Here is a 17,836-nt window from a genome sequence, read left to right on the forward strand (position 1 = left end):
CGCAACGTCTGGATCTGGGCTGGGTGGTGATAGGAGAGGTGTGTCTCGGTGACGTACACAAACCGACGGTCGACACACTCAAGACCAATGTGCTAGAGAGTGGCCGCCATTCGATTTTTCAACCCTGCACAAGTTCCATGTATATCAAGGAAGCACAACAAGGCGTTAACAAGCGCGAGGCAAGCGACGAGTCGTTGGGCCAGTCAGTCTTCGCTCAAACGAAGTATGACAATAAACTTGCTCCATCAGCTCAAGACGTCTTCTTCTTAAAAATGATGGACACCAAAGTCTTCAGGGATGAAGCAAATAATTGGGTCGCCCCACTACCCTTCAGAGAACCACGCCAGCGGTTGCCAAATAACAAAGAGCAAGCGGTCAAGCGGTTCACGTCCTTACAAAAAACCCTGAACCGGAAACCCGAGATGCAACAGCAATATATAGCATTTATGGGAAAGATCTTCGCTAACGGACATGCCGAAGTAGCACCACCACTGCCGGAAGGCGGGGAGTGCTGGTACCTCCCAACATTTGGAGTTTACCACCCACAAAAACCCAATCAGATCAGGGTGGTCTTCGACTCCAGTGCCCAGTGTTCCGGCGTCTCCCTAAATGACGCGCTTCTCACAGGCCCCGACCTTAACAATACCCTACTCGGGGTCCTGCTGCGCTTCCGGAAGGAGAAGGTCGCGATCTTAGCGGACATCCAGCAGATGTTCCATTGCTTCTTGGTACAGGAGAACTATCGCGATTTCCTCCGTTTCTTATGGTATAAGGACAACGACATCAACAAAGAAGTTATCGAGTACCGGATGAAAGTCCACGTTTTCGGCAATAGCCCGTCACCTGCCGTGGCCATCTATGGGCTGCGAAGAGCCATCAGAGAGGGTGCACAGGAGCACGGTGACGACACCGTTAAGTTTGTAGAAAGGCACTTCTACGTTGACGATGGTTTGATATCACTACGGACAGAAGAGGAAGCAATCGATCTGCTCCGACGTACACAAGCCTCACTCGCGGAGTCAAACCTCCGCTTGCATAAGTTTGCATCAAACCGGCAGGCAGTAATGGAGGCCTTTCCACACGATGACTGTGCTCCAGCAATCAAAGACCTAGATTTAGATGGAGAAACCATACCTACACAAAGGAGCTTGGGTCTTCTCTGGGAGATAACGACCGACTCATTCACATTCTCTGTGCCGACCGTGATCAAACCATTTACCCGTCGTGGAGTCCTCTCCACCGTCAACAGTATTTTCGATCCCTTGGGCCTACTGACACCAGTTACGATTCAAGGAAGAGCCCTTCTCAGAGAACTTACGTCTGAGCCCTCTGACTGGGATACTCTTCTGCCTGAAGACAAGCGAAGCAAGTGGGAGGCTTGGAGAGATTCACTCCCGGATTTAAAACAGCTTCATATCCAACGCAGGTACACTGTGACCTCACCCACCGAGGCAGCGCTCACAGAATTGTGTGTTTTTTCGGATGCGTCCACCAAGGCCATCGGCGCTGTGGCTTACTTGAAAGTAGTCGGAAAGGATGGCCAAGTCGAAGTGGGATTTGTAACGGGTAAGGCGAAGCTCACTCCTCCGTCGGAGCCGACGATTCCAAGGCTCGAACTGTGCGCAGCCGTCCTGGCTGTGGAAATGGCAGATCTTATCCAGGACGAGCTGGACCTACGGTTCGACGATATCAAGTTCTACACGGACAGTAAAGTCGTGCTTGGTTATATTTACAACGAATCGAAACGCTTCTACGTGTACGTTCATAATAGAGTTCAACGCATCCGCCTGTCATCAAAGCCCGAACAATGGCATTATGTACGTACCGAGGATAACCCTGCAGACCATGCATCAAGATCCTTACCTGCATCCCGTCTGGCTCAGACAACCTGGCTTACCGGACCCCCCTTTCTTCATCAGCCACCATCGGAAAAGACTCAAACGAACGAGATATTTGAACTGATCGAACCCGAGAGAGACTCGGAAATTCGGCCGCAAATACAAACAGGAGCCACCAACCTCACGGAATCGATAGGTACCAACGAACGCTTTCGGCGGTTCTCCACTTTGAATTCTTTAATGAGAGGACTTGCGTTCCTCATTCATATGGCCAGATCACACAAACATTCATCCCGAAACAGTAAATGTAGGGGATGGCACAAATGTACTTTGCCTCGCACCGCGGACGAATTAGCCCAGGCAAAGGATGTCATCTTCAAAGCAACGCAAAGAGTGGCTTTTGCAAGGGAGTTTTCAGCTCTCCAAGTCAACAAACCAATACCAAAGGACAGCCCTTTGAGGAAGTTCAGCCCGATCCTGAAGAACAATATCATCTGCATTGGAGGCCGGTTAATACACTGCCAGTTTCCGGCCGCAGAAAAGAGTCCAGTACTCCTGCCCAAAGGCAGCCATGTATCCTTACTGCTCGCCCGCCATTACCATGAACAGGTAAAGCACCAGGGCCGCCACCTCACCGAAGGAGCAATAAGAGCAGCGGGACTGTGGATCTTGGGAGGTAAATCACTGATCAATTCGGTACTTCATAAATGTGTAACCTGCAGGAAACTACGAGGCAGAGTAGAAGTTCAACGCATGGCGGACCTCCCACCTGAGCGCCTCGAAGCCTGCCCTCCCTTTACAAACGTAGGGCTCGATGTATTCGGCCCCTGGTCTATCACTACAAGACGCACCAGAGGAGGACAAGCAGAGAGCAAGCGGTGGGCCATCATGTTTAGCTGCATGAGTTCAAGAGCGGTACACATTGAGGTCATCGAATCTTTGGATACCTCCAGCTGCATCAATGCTCTCAGGCGATTCTTTGCGATAAGAGGCCCTGCAAAACAGTTAAGATCTGATCGCGGAACGAACTTTGTAGGAGCATCAAAGGAGCTGGGGATGGACAGAGCAGTGCAAAGGTACCTCAGTCAACAGGGATGCGACTGGGAGTTCAACACACCACACGCCTCCCACATGGGAGGCGCATGGGAGCGGATGATTGGGATCGCCAGAAGAATTCTGGATTCAATGTTTCTGCAGCAACGCACCCGATTGACCCACGAGGTACTGTGCACCCTAATGGCAGAGGTCACAGCCATTATGAACTCACGACCACTCCTGCCTGTGTCCTCTGACCCAGAAAACCCCTTCATCCTTTCGCCATCAATGCTCCTTACACAGAAGGCAGGGGCACCTCCTCCACCAGGAGACTTTTCAGACAGGGATCTGTACACAAAGCAATGGAGACAAGTCCAGGCTCTGGCGAATCAGTTCTGGTCCCGCTGGAGACAGGAATATCTACCCTCGTTGCAACAGAGACGAAAGTGGACAGAACCCCGCAGGAATCTTCAAGTTGGAGACTTAGTCCTGCTCAGGGACAAGCAGATCACCCGCAACAGCTGGCCAATGGCCAGAATCACTGCTACATTCCCTAGCGAGGATGGACATGTCAGGAAGATCGAATTGAAGACTACCGACCAAGGCGATGTGAAAATTTACCAAAGGCCAGTTACAGAAGTTATTCTACTTCTACCCAATGACTGATTAAGAGACTAAGTTTTGTACTCTGCTCATTGTGACCTTACGAAGGTCAAGCGGGGAGTGTGCTGTCTTTACGACAGTTATTTAGTTTATAATATTTTCGCTTAGTAATTCATTCAATAGTATTTTCTAGTTAGAATTAGAAGTGTTTAAAGTGTATTCATTGCATGTAAAATATATCGGCATGCGATGACGTCACATCCGGTTTCGCCGCGTCTTGTGGGAAAACACCGGTTTGAAATTAGCGCGAGGGTGGGGGCTTTCCACGAGGCTCACCTGAGCACAAGCAGTTTTGCAGGCATGAGAAATCACAGTGAGAGCAACGCTGTAAGTTAATAGATAATCGATATATTGAACTAAGATGTTAATGCTGATCCTGTTAGAGGTAACGATGGTAGATAATGTTTATGCTTTCGTTAGTTAAAGAGTCGCGGATAGTTTGCATGGAAGTGTATTTAAAGTAGTCAATGGAGCAGGTAAACTCTCCCTGTATACTGCACCTTAGTGTAATGTAGTTATAGTCACCTTTGCAAGTATTTACACTTGAAATGTGATATTAAGGAAGGAACAAATACTGTATCAATCTTGTATTGTTTTATCAACAGTTTTCACCATATGTTAATGTGAAGAGTGAACAGTAAATGGTTAATCTTACTGCGATCTGTTTCTTATTAACTGTGGTTTATCCGGACGTTAAATTCGGCGTTCGTTACACCCGAAGGAGAACGTGACACTAATAATCTAGTAAGTAATAAGGGAAAAAAAACAAGAAAAAAAAGAAAAAGAAAAAATGGAAGAAAAAAGGGCTGTTTATAATATCTCACAAAAATACAAAATCATCAGTGTCGTCAACTCCGATCCTCTCAACATATATAAAATTAAAACTGGAAAATCAAATAGGCTTGGAACAGGGTCATATTACATCATATGGAAATATTGAATAAATGGTCTCCATATCTTCTCAAATTTAATAGAAGTATCAAATACACCACTTCTAATTTTTTCTAAATTTAGACATAACATAGTTTGAGAAAACCAATGAAATACAGTAGGAGGATTAACTTCTTTCCAATTCAACAAAATAGATCTTCTTGCCATTAGTGTAAGAAATGCAATCATTCGACAAGCAGATGATGATAAATGGATTGAGTCCATCATTGGTAAACCAAAAATTGCAGTAATAGGATGAGGTTGTAAATCAATGTTCAATACTGCAGAAATAATATCAAAAATATATTCCCAATATTTTTTCAAAAGTGGACACGAACAGAACATATGAGTTAAAGACGCTATCTCAGAATGACATCTGTCACAAATAGGGTTTATATAGGAATAAAAATGAGCCAATTTATCTTTGGACATATGAGCCCTGTGCACAACTTTAAACTGTATTAATGAATGTTTAGCACATATAGATGATATACTAACTAATTGAAGAATTTTATCCCAATTCTCAATAGGGATAGTAAGATTAAGTTCTCTTATGCATGTGCTTCCAACGAGTGGACAGTCACAAGGCTGCGGAGAGGACGGCATCCCAGGGCAGATGCTCGGGATGTGCACGGCACAACTGGCAGGTGTGTTGACAGACATTTTTAATCTCTCCCTCTCCCAGTGTAAAGTCCCCTCCTGCTTCAAAACATCTACCAGTGTCCTTGTACCTAAAAAGACCAAGGTAACATATCTGAACATCTGGTGTCCTGTTGCACTCACCTCAATAATAATCAAATGCTTTGAGAGGCTGGTCAAGGACTACATCTGCAGCTCTCTGCCACCCACACTGGACCCCCTACAATTTCCCTATTGACACAACCGATCAACAGACGACACAATAGCCAATGCTCTACACACAGTCCTTACACATCTGGAGAAGGTTGCTTATGCGAGAATGCTGTTCTTGAACTACAGATCAGAATTCAACACAATAACTCCCTCCAGGCTCAACAAGAAGCTCAGTGACCTCGGCCTTCACCCTGCCTTGTGTAGCTGAATCCTGGACTTCCTGTCAGATTGCCAGCAGGTGGTAAGAATGGGCTCCCTTACCTCTGCCCCTCTGACTCTCAACACAGGTGCCCCTCAGGGTATTGTCCTAAGCCCCCTCCTTACCTCTCTGTATATCCATGACTGTCTCACCACCCACAGCTCCAATCTGCTAATTAAATTTGCTTGTGATATTACACTGATTGGCCTAATTTCAAATAATAGAGTAGCCTACAGAGAAGCAGTCATCACCCTGACACAGTGGTGTCACCAAAACAACCTCTCCCTCAATGTCACAAAAATGAAGGAGCTGGTCGAAAAACTACGGGGGAATGGAGACAGGCTAATCCCTTCTGACATCAATGGATTTGGGGTTGAGAGGGTGAACAGCTTTAAGTTCCTCAACATACACATCATTGAGGATCTCATGTGGTCTGTACATACCAGCTGTGTGGTGGAAGAAGTACAACAGTGCCTCTTTCACCTCAGGTGGCTGAAGAAGTTTGGTATGGGTCTCCAAATCCTATGGACTTTCTATAGGGGCACAATTGAGAGCATCCATCAAGACCAATCTCTTCCTATAACTCAGACCCTTTAGTCCAGGCAGCATTCTCATAAATTTCTTGTGCATCCTTACCACCTGGACAATGTCTTTCCTATAACAGAGTGACCAAAACTGTACTCAATACTCCAGTGTACCCTCACCAATGACTGGAATAACCGCAACTTAATATCCCTACTCCTAAATTCTGTGCCCTGACTGAAGGCTAGCATGCTAAATGCCTTCTTCACCACCATGTACTTATGTACTGCTTTCAGTGAAATGCCCACTTGTACTTCCAGATCCCTTTGTCACAACACTCGTCAGTGCACTGTGCTTCACTGTATTAAGTCCTAATACAATGGTCTGACTGTCCTAACACTTACCCAAGTTGAAATTCATTTGCCTTTTTTCAGCCCAACTCAGTAACTGATTTCTTTGAAATTCATTGTCAACTGCTTCGCTATCAACAAGCTCCAATGTAGTATCATCAGTAAAATTGCTAATCATGCCACGAACATTTATATCCAAATCATCTACATAAATAATGAATAACAGAGGTTCAACATTAACCCTGGGGGTACTCTACTAATCACAGGTTTTACTTATCACAGGAGAAACAACCTTTAAACCATCATTGTCTGCTTCCTATCATTTCTGAGAGAACCTCGTTTGCTGAATCCCATGAGACCCAACCTTTCAGATCAATCTGCCATGTGGGACCTCGTCATAGGCCTTACTAATGTCCATAAGGACAACACTTATTGGCTACTGCACATCTGGAATGGGACAAGAAGCAACACCAGGAAAGAGCTCTCAGTGCTGTCATTTTGGCAAATGAAGTTACTGTATATTATGCAATTTTGTAGGCACTTGAGAGATGGGGAGGAAATTCTTTAGCCAGAGGGCAGAGAATTTGTGGAATTCATTGCCACAGACTGCTGTGGAGCCAAGTTAATGAGTGTATTTAATGCAGAGATTGATGGTTTTTTCATTAGAAAGGGCACCAAATGTTACGAGAAGGCAGGTGAATCGGATTGAGAGGGAAAATAAATCAACCATATCAAATGACAGAGCAAACTTGATGTGACAAACAGCCTAATGCTGCTTCTATGTTTTATGGTTTATCCCCTGGTTATCTCTTCAAAAAAAAGATTTGTTCAACAGGTCTCCCATGCACAAAATTACAGTGACGATTCCTGATCAAGATTTGACAATTGAAGTGAAGGTAGACCTCGTCTCTCAGAATTCCCTTGAGTAACTTCACTACAACTGAACGTAGCTTCACTCCCTGTAGTTCCTGCCCTTTCTTTGCTACCCTTCTTAAACAATGGAACATTAGTCACCCTGCGGTCTTTTGGAACTTCACCAGTGGCTAATAATGAAGCAATTCTCTCTACCAGGGTCTCCACAGTTTCTTCCTTGTCCTCCTATAAAATTCAGGGTGCACTTGGGTCAGGCCCTGGAGATTTCCCACAATAATGCACTTCAAGGCTCATAATACATATATGACCCGACTCATTACTTTTAACCTCATTTCTTTGTCATCCAAGATATTTTTTAGTAAATACACATAACATCATGTAAAAAACATGCCTCTGACCACCTCCCCCCATACTTTCCTCCCAATACCTTAAAGTTATGTCCCCTTGACTTAGCTATTTCCGTCCTGGGAAAAGATCTCTGGCTGTCCACTTGATCTATGTCTCTTATTACTTTCTTGACAAGGTGCTCCTCAAGCTCCTGCTGACAGCTTGGGGTGGAGGGTCTGTAATATAGTTCAATCAAGTTGACTAACTCTTTCTTATTTCTAAGATCTATCCAAATGGCGTCACTACAAAAATCACTACACCAGGGCAGCACAGTGGAGTAGTGGTTAGCATAACACTATCTGGGTTCAATTTCCTCCACGGCCTGTAAGGAGATTGTACATCCGCCCCGTGACTGCATGCTTCTCTAGAGTGCTCCGGTTTCCCTCCACAGTCCAAAGGCTTACCAGTTGCTAGGCTTATTGGATGTTGCAAGTTGTCCCATGATTAGGGTAGGATTAACTCAGGGGTGGCATGGCTCAAAGGGCCAAAGGGCCTATTCCGCGCTGTATCTCAATAAATAAATAAACATCCTCTCTCAGCACTGCTGTAAAGTTATACCTCATCACAGCCCCTCCAATTTTACCTGTCCCTCTGTCATGCCTAAAGCATGGACCACTGAGCTGTCAGCCCTGCCTTTCTCTTAAGCTACGTTTCTATTATGGCAATATCTCATTCCTCTGAGGCTATCCACACCCTCGGTTCTTCACCCTTATCTGCTAGATGAAATTATAAGCAGAGGCCTTATCTATACTCAATATAGCTATTTTGGTCACTAGGCTTACTCTTTGGTTGCCATATGTGCCCATTTTCGTCTCTCAAGTCCCAACCATGCCTGTCTAGTTTAAAGATTCCCTGATGGCAGAAGCAAATTTTGCTACTTGGCTACTGGCCCCCTTTGAGTCAAGTAAAATGCTTTCAGAAAGGTGAAAGCCTGTTTCCTTTACTGATATTGACACGTAGATAGCTAGAATACAATATCCTAATTTGAAAAAAATTTAGAAACCAAGGTTATTATAGATTTCTTCACATAGAAAGATGATTAGACTGATCTGACAAAAAAAGAAGCTGAGATCAATGCATTTCTGGCTAACAAATATTTAAAATGAAAATATCTGGGACGATACCAAGAAAAACACATGGCTTACTCTGAAATTATGTGGAAGTAGGCCGTAAATCATCATAGTTCTGTAGATTCAGGGAAGTGCACACAATCTTCTCATTATTACCATATGGAAAAAGACACAATATAGTTATGAAAAATATTAGTGCTCCATATGAATTTAGTGAAGTTTGTGTTGTACACCAAAAACCTATTTTTCCCTGGTTTCTTTAAAAATCTACTAAAAACGGCAGCAGCCAAGCAGACCTCAAAATTAGAATTACGAGAAAGTTGCAGATTATGCTTCACTTCTCAGAAGCAAAGCCACAGTATCTCTATCGTGAAGTACAAAGCTGATCATGCCAACATCTGGTGAGATCTCTGCAAACTGATAAACCATAACTTTCACTGTACACTGACTTTTCGGAGCACTGGGCGGACCCACCAGGGTCGATTACATAAAACAAACAAGGCAGGTAAGTCACAATAACAAAAATGATGATGTGGTTTATACTTTATAAATGTGACCCATTCTGTCGTTGGGGTAGTTAATGGCTCTGCATTAATGCTTTGACTAAGGACAATTCAATTCGTAAATAGGGAAACATGCAGAAAAGGGTAAGGCCCTCACACTCCTTCCGATGAAAAATTTGACACATACAGAACACCCATGAACCAAGTGACCGGGGCCAGGGCTGGTTGCAAGCCCGTCCCATAACGGTTCACCCCTCACTGCTCTCACCCTCCCTGAGCCGACTCACCTCGGTCGGCTGCTAGAGGCTGTTCGTCGGCCGGCTGCCTCTCCCTCGGCCTCTGGTGGCGGTGCCTGAAGTGACAGTAGGGCCGGTTGCAGCCACCGCCGGCGCCGTAGAAAGGGCACTCGATGCTGCGGAAAAATTCGGTGGGACGCAGCATTCTGCACACGGGACCTGGCCTCGGGAACAAGGCATAATAATAACCCCGCGGAGAGTGGACGCAAGGAACAAGGGGACGGGGGTTGGTGGCGGAGAGGAGATGTATTGAGAGGTGTGAGGGACGCTCAGCGGCGGACAGATACCCGGTTCGGTCGCCCTGGTCCGGCCGCCGCCGCCATCTTGGCTCTTTAACCTGGGTCCTTCGACCGCTGACGTCACCGGGCAGCAACAACACACGTGACCAAAGTTGGGACTGAAGCCGCAAGTTTTTGCTTGTTATGGGCTGTAATTAAACTACTTTTTTATTTTATTCTCTCTCTCTCTCTCTCTCTCCCCCTCTCCTCTGTGTGAATCAGCAAGGCAGCCTATCAGCATCGAATAAGAATGAAACCATGCGTAAGTAGTCGAGAAGCTTATTCAATGTCAAAAGGGGGATGTACTTTTTGCTGCCTCACCCTCACCTAAAGATGCTGGCCCATGAAAAATAATATTGGCTCAAACCAGGAGGCAGGCCTCTTTCTCCGCACTCCGCTTGCATTGTGCACCCAGAAAGCCAGTCACCTGTCTTTGTGTGGCAAGTCTGGGGCTGTTGAATTTTGCTCTCCACTTCCCTGTCAGGTTTTCCAAGTATTGAGTTTATCTCAATCTCGCACTCCTCACATCGAGTCACTTCAAGTTCAAGTTTATTGTTATTCACCCGTACACATGTATACGCCAAACGAAACAACGTTCTTCTGGATCAAGATGCATGACACAGTGCACATAACTCACACACAACACAATAAATATATTACCATGAATAAATTAATAAATAATAAAGTTCACTTGCCATAAGACATAGGAGCAGAATTAGGCCACTTGGCCCATCGAGTTTGCTCCACCGTTCAATCATGGCTGATCCTTATTTTACTCCCCTCCTCAGCACAACTCCCTGGTCTTCTCCCCATAACCTTTGATTCTCCCCATAACCTTTGATGCTATGTCCAATCAAGAACCTATCAAGCTCTGCCTTAAATACACCCAATGACCCTGCCTCCGTAGCTGCCTGTGGTAACAAATTCACCACCATCTGGATAAGAAATGTTTCTGCATCTCTGTTTTAAATGGATACCCTCTATCCTGAGGCTGTGCCTTGTTGTCCTAGACTCCCCCCACATGGGAAACATCCATTCATTATCTACTCTGTCTAGGCCTTCAACGTTCGAAAGGATTCAATGGGATCCCCTTTCATCTTTCTGAATTCCAGCAAGTACAGACCCAGAACTATCAAACGTTCCTCGTATGATAACCCTTATATTCCTGGAATCATCCTTGTGAACCTTCTCTGGACCCTCTCCAATGTCAGCTCATCTTTTCTTATATGAGGAGCCCAAAACTGTCACAATACACAAGGTGAGGCTTCACCAGTGCCTTATAAAGTCTCCGCATCACATCCCTGCTCCTGTATTCTTGGCCTCTTGAAATGAATGTTAAGGTTGCATTTGGCTTCCTCGTCACTGTCTCAACCTGTAAGTTAACCTTTAGGGTATTCTGCACAAGGACTCCCAAGTCACTTTGCATCTTGGATTTGTGGATTTTCTTCCTGTTTAGAAAATAGTCTGCACATTCATTTCTACGACCAAAGTGCATGACTGTGCATTTTCCAACGCTGTATTTCATTTGCCACTTTCTGACCCATTCTCCTAATTTGTCTAAGTCCTTCTGCATCGTGCCTATTTCCTCAACACTACCTGCCCCTCCACCAATCTTCATTTCACCTGCAAACTTGGCAACAAAGCCATCTATTCCGTCATCTAAATCATTGATATACAACATAAAAAGAAGTGGTTCCAACACCGACCCCTGCAAAGCAGCATTAGTCACTGGCAGCCAACCAGAAAAGGATCCTTTTATTCCCACTCGCTGCCTCCTACCAATCAGCCAATGCTCTAACCATATTAGTAACTTTCCTGTAATACCATGGGCTCTTAACTTGTTAAGCAGCCTCATATGTGGCACCTTGTCAAAGGCCTTCTGAAAGTCCAAATATACAACATCCACTGCATCCCCTTTATCTAACCTACTTGTATTCTCCTCAAAGAATTCCAACCTGTTCGTCAGGCAGGATTTTCCTTGAAGGAAACCATGCTGACTTTGTCCTATCTTGTCCCGTGTCAGCTCCCAACAACAACCATCCTTCAGCCACAATTCATTGATGGCCACAACATCATACCCGACAATCTGTAATAGTGCGACAAGATCATCCATCTTATTTCTTATACTCCATGCACTGAGATGTAACACTTTGAGTACTGTATTTGCCACCATTTTTGATTCTGCACCCCGCAGGCTGCAATTTTATCCTATTATCTGCCTGCCCTTCCTGGCAGTCGGACTGCTTCCTGCCTTTGCTTTTACGAAACAAGTTAAAAAGTAATCAGTTTAATGCTATTGGTGCTTCATCCGTAATGAGATCCAGCTAGTGGCAGGGAGTTCAGTAGCCTCACAGCCTGGGGGAAGAATCTGTGTCCCATCCTAACAGTACTTGCCCTAATGCTTGATGGTTGGGGGGTGGGGTGGAGTCAAAAAGATTGACGGACAGATGAGAGGGATCATTGACAATGCTAAGGACACTGCATACGCAGTGCTCCTGATAAATATCTCAATGGTGGGAAGAAAGACCCTGATGATCCTCTCAGCTATCCTCATAATCCTCTGATGGGTCTTGCAGTTAGGTGCCTTGCAATTCCTGATGCAGCTGGTCAGGACACTCCCGGTGGTGCTCCTGTCAAAATTGGTTAGACTGGTTGGGAGGGGGGGAGCCTCATTGGCCTCAAACACCTCAGGAAGTGGGGATGTTGCTGTGCTTTCTTGACCGAGGAGGTGGTGTCAAGGGAATCAGAATCAGAATCAGACTTTAATCACCAAGTACCTGTGCACATACAAGGAATTTACTTCCGGCAGATGTTGTCTCTCTGCTCATAACAATAATAATGATAAATATAAATGAAAATATAGATTATACATACAAGTAGTGCAATCCAAGTAATAGTTAGCCGATAGTTAACCGGCAGTTAACTGTTCAGCAAAGTGACCGCAGTAGGGAAAAAACTTCTCCAGTGCCTATTAGTCTTAGTCTGGGGGGATCTGAAGCGCCTACCAGACGGAAGCAGTTCAAACAGTCCGTGCGCAGGATGGGAGGAGTCCTTTATGATGTTCCCCGCCCTCTTCTTCAACCTGGAAGAGTACAGGTCCACAATAGAGGGCAGGGAGGCTCCAATGATGCGCTCGGCAGTCCTCACTGTGCGCTGTAGTCTGGTTCTATCCTGCTTGGTGGCGGCTCCAAACCACACAGTGATGGAGGTGCACAGGACAGACTCAATGACTGCAGTATAGAACTGCAGCAGCAATTCCTGAGGCAGACCGTATTTCCTCAAGAGCCGCAGGAAGTACATCCGCTGCTGGGCCTTCCTCAGGATGGAGCTGATGTTCTGCACCCACTTCAGATCCAGGTGAGATTGCCCATTGTGTGCATTCCCAGAAACTCAGTGCTCCTTTCCCTGTCCACAGAGGAGCTGCTTAGTGAGGATTGGCCAGCCTGCACCTTCCTGAAATCCACAGTCATATCTTCAGTCCTGTCAACATAGAGACTGAAGTTGTTGGGCACTCTGCTAACTCCTTTCTGTATGCCGTCTCTTCGTCATTGTTGATGAAGCCACCTGCTGTTGGTTCATCAGTAAAATTGATTCAGAATCTAGCACTACAATCATGCATCAGTAGCTGTAGTATATGGAACTATTCTTTTAGAGCAATGACCCCCCCCCCCACACTTTCTGCGGACGTGCTGTTCTCTCTCTCGCTCTCTCTCTCTCACTCGCTCGCTGCAATGTGAATACAATAGTTAAAGCTATCTCCCGTGTGCGTGCTTTTATTTAATATATGTGTAGTTGTGCACAGTCACAACAATTTGGCGGTGAGGATGGAGTTCTGAACGTCAGAAAATATCACGAACTGCACCCGCCAGCAGTCACGGGACGAAACAGGGAGAGTCAAACAGCGCGAGAAGGCCATCGCAGACACTAACAAAGGAACCCGTGAGTATCAGTGAAAGATGCGCTGAATTTGATATGAAAATAACAGGGTGATGGCTTCAGTCAGGAAAGTTGACGAATTTGGTAGAGTTAGTAAAGGCTGAAAGTCATATATTGAGAGGGTTGGACTGTATTGAAACACGAATAATGTGGAGGAGCAAAAGAAAGCCCCTGCACATATTAGCTTAATGGGTGATTGGATGTTACAATTTTACAAAATCTCTTGGGCCCTAAACCGCTGATAATAGCTGAGAGATTTAGATTTTACAAATGAAACCAGTCAAAAGATGAAAGCATTTCTGAATACATTACAGAACTGTGCAAACTTTTCCAGTACTCTGACTTTAGAGGTGGACTTTCTGATGCATTAAGAGAGAGAATTGTGTGGCATGCATAGTCAAGGCACTCAAACGAGGCTGCTGGGCAAAGAGATCTAACCTTAGAACGGGCATTGACCATTGCAATATCATTAGAGACTGCAACAAAGGATGCGGCAGAACTACAGAAAAGGAGGTTAGAACGTGAAATGCACAAAACGTCCCTGAATGGTGCAAAAAGTCAAAAATGTTATCAATCTGGCAAATCCTCCCATGGTGCAAACGACTGTTGGTTCGAAGATAAGTCTGCGGAAAGTGTCACAGACAAGGTCACAGAGAAGAAATGTGCAAGGCAGGCAAAAGGGACAACCAAGTGAAAAGTTTCAAACACAAAAGAAACAAGTGCATACAGCTACCAAATGTAAAACAGAATCAGACAACATAGAGTCTGACAAAGGTGAGCTGTCAGTCTAGAGCTGCATAGTATAATTGCAGCTGATCACAAAATCATCTGGATCACTATAAGTATGTTCAGTGCAAAACTGAAAATGGAGCTGGGTACAGGGTCAGTTTTGACCATAATTCCAAAGGCTGACTATAACAGTTTTGCAGGAATTGTGCACAAGAACATTTGCCCTGAGTACACTCCCAAGACCAAATGGGAAACACCCGAGAAGGTAGTGGAGAATGACAGAGCCAAGATCCTGTGGGACTTCTAGATACAGGCTGATAAGCAGGTACTTGCCAACCAGCCACTCATAGTAATACTGGACAATGAACCAAAGAAAACAATCATAATAGGTGAGGCAATCCCAAATGACAGTAACATCAGGAAGAAAGTACATGAGAGGCTGGAGAAATTCCAGGGCTTGAAAGAGCAGATAGAAAGGATGTGGAAGGTTAAAGCCAGAGTAATCCTGGTGCTGATGGGGGCACTTGGGGCTGTGACACCTGGGCTGGGAGAGTGGCTCCAACAAATCCCAGGAACAACATCTGGGATCTCAGTCCAGAAGAGTGCATTTAGAATTTTTTTTTTAAATAGTAGGTATATTTACTGTAATGCATGTTTTTCTCTATTATGTATTGCATTGTACTGCTGCCACAAGGACAACAAATTTCATGACTTACTCCAGTGATATCAACCTGACTTTGATTTAATATCGCTGGCATATGTCATTAAATTTGCCTTGCAGTCGCAGCACATTGTACCACATAATAATAAAAAGTACACAATTTCAATAAGTATACATAAAAAATTAAAATTAATTACATAGTGCAAAAAGAGGGGAAAATAGTGAGGTAGTGTTCATGGGTTCTGATGATGGAGGGGAAGAAACTGTTCCTGAAATGTTGAGTGCATGTCTTCAGACTCCTGAACCTCCTTGATGGTACCAATGAGAAGAGGGCATGTCCTGAGCAATGGTGGTCCTTAATGATGGATGCTGCCTTTATCGTCTTTTGAAAGTGAGCTGGATGTTGGCAGAGTTTACAACTTTCTGCGGCTTTTTCTGATCCTGTGCAGTTCCCCCTCCCCCAATACCAGAGGGTGATGCAACCAGTTAGAATGTTCTCCATGGTACATCTGTAGAAATTTGCGTGTGTGTTTGGTGACATACCAAGTCCCTTCAAACTCCTAATGAAGTATAGTCGCTGTTGTGTCTTCTTTGTAATTGCATCAATATATTGGGCCCAGGATAGATCCTCAGAGATGTTGACACCCAGGAACTTGAAACTTCTCACTCTTTCCATTTTTGATGCATTGACTTCCATCTTGACTATAATGACGTGCTCTCCAGTGCCCTCGAGACTTTCAAATCTCGGGCATCCGTACCTTCCTCTACAACAGGATCCTTGACTTCCTTATTGGGAGAGCACAGTCAGTGAAGGTTGGAAATAATATTTTACCCTCACTAACAATTAACACTGGCGCACCTCAAGACAATGTACTCAGCTCGCTGTTCTACTCTCTCTATATCCATGACTGTGCAGCTAGGTAAAGCTCAAATGCTATCTATAAATTTGCATTTGGTACAACTGTTGTTGGCAGAATCTCAGACAGTGGCATAAAGGCATACAGACCAGCTGCTTGAGTGGTATAGCACCAGTAACCTTGCACTCAACATCAGTAAGACTAAGTTCAAAGTAAATTTATTATCGAAGTACATATATGTCACCATATAACATCCTGAGATTCATATCTTGCAGGCATACTTAATTATCCCAATAACCGTACTAGAATCAATGAAATGCCACACCAACAAGGTGGACAACTTGTGTGCAATAAACAACAAAGTGTGCAAGTTCAAAAGGAAAGAAAAATAATAAATAAAGAGGTAATAAATATCGCAAACATGAGATGAAAAGTTGAAGAGTCCTTGAAAGCGACCAAAGACCATCGGTAATTTCTACAGAGTTACCATGGAGAGCATTCTAACTGGTTGCATCACCGTCTGTTATGGGGGGCGGGGGGGGGGGCACTGCACAGGATCTGAAAAAGCTGCAGAAGGTTGCAAACTTATCTAGCTCCATCTTGGGCACTGGCCTCCCCAGCATTGAAGACATCTTCAAAAGCCGATTCCTCAAAAATATGACATCCATTATTACTCTCTTTTTGCACGACTTATTTCATTTAATTTTAAACATATATTTCTTTTTTTTAATGTCCAAATTGTTTTATTTAAATCATTCTGCAGCATTTACAGCTGGAACTCTGGGAATTCATATATAACATCTTTGCCTGTTAGTTTCTTGTCTACAGCAGGAAATGTATCCACTTTATGTTCTACATTGTTCTGTTGTGCCTCGTCCAAGTGGACTTTGATGAGCCTTGTTCCATCCAGTTTCACACGAATTCCTTTGCCCACAATTCCACTAGGGAATACCAGGTCTTCAAGAATTGCATCATGCACTGCAGTCAGTGTACGTACGGCTCCTGGGACGCTTCTGCTTATTCTTGTTTCTACTTTTTCTGGTTGGCTTTGGTCGAATTCTCCTCTGTGCAATGAAGACAACGTGTTTTCACGCACAAGTCGCACTTGGATTTCAGTTGGGGCACAGGCGCAAAGATGATGGTTGCCTTTCTGCCACTGCCAACTTCAATTTCCTTGGCAGCTGTAGTATTCAATTCCCTTAACTGTGCCTTTAGGTCAGAGTTCATTTCTAGATCCAAAAGAGCCCGAGAAATGCCAGACTCGAATTCATCTGGCTTTTCGCCATTATGCTTCATTATCTTGGCGCTGCTGCTAAACATGGCCTATCGCTGAGCTAACTGCGGCCGAGGAAGAGGGTCAGGTATCGCGAGACTTCTTTTAATATATATTTCTTAATGTAATGTATAGTTTTTTAATGTATTGCAATGTACTGGTGCTGTAAAACAACAAATGTCATGACTCATGCTAGTGATTTTAAACCTGATTCAGATTCTTCAGCATCCAATGCAGGGTAGTTTCACGGGATTGATTCTTGGGATCGGAGGGTTGTCCTCTGAGAGGAGATTGGCTGATACTAGAGTTTAGATGAATGAAAGGTGATCTGATTAAAACACACAAGGTTTTAAGAAAGTTTTAGTGGAATAGATGCCAAGGAGCTGTTTTCTATAGTAGGGGTACTCTATAATTGGGGAATATTCTGTAGTTTAAATGTTTAAACTCAGTCATCCATCACCAGGAGAATATAAGTAGAAAGCTTTGCTGAAATAATACAGACCTTTTATAAGACCATTCTTGTACAATAAAATGGACAGTCGACCAGACAACCTGTAGCCCTGTGTTATAAAACTCTTGAACAG

The 17,836-nt window shown here is 44.4% G+C and overlaps 1 protein-coding gene and 1 pseudogene across 1 annotated transcript in view; both read right to left on the bottom strand.

The window, feature by feature from the left end:
• The window catches only part of rexo1 (REX1, RNA exonuclease 1 homolog), a 104,435-nt gene extending 94,577 nt beyond the window's left edge, over nt 1–9,858 (bottom strand). The window contains exon 1 of the mRNA XM_059991084.1: nt 9,510–9,858. Coding sequence (XP_059847067.1) covers nt 9,510–9,663 — 154 coding nt within the window. The 5' untranslated portion in view covers nt 9,664–9,858. The remainder of the gene's footprint in view (nt 1–9,509) is intronic.
• A 6,837-nt stretch (nt 9,859–16,695) lies between these two features.
• On the bottom strand, nt 16,696–17,607 carry LOC132405777 (small ribosomal subunit protein eS7-like; annotated as a pseudogene).
• Nucleotides 17,608–17,836: the final 229 nt, after the last annotated feature.

Source organism: Hypanus sabinus, chromosome 16 (assembly GCF_030144855.1).
Source record: "Hypanus sabinus isolate sHypSab1 chromosome 16, sHypSab1.hap1, whole genome shotgun sequence".
Lineage (NCBI taxonomy): Eukaryota > Metazoa > Chordata > Chondrichthyes > Myliobatiformes > Dasyatidae > Hypanus > Hypanus sabinus.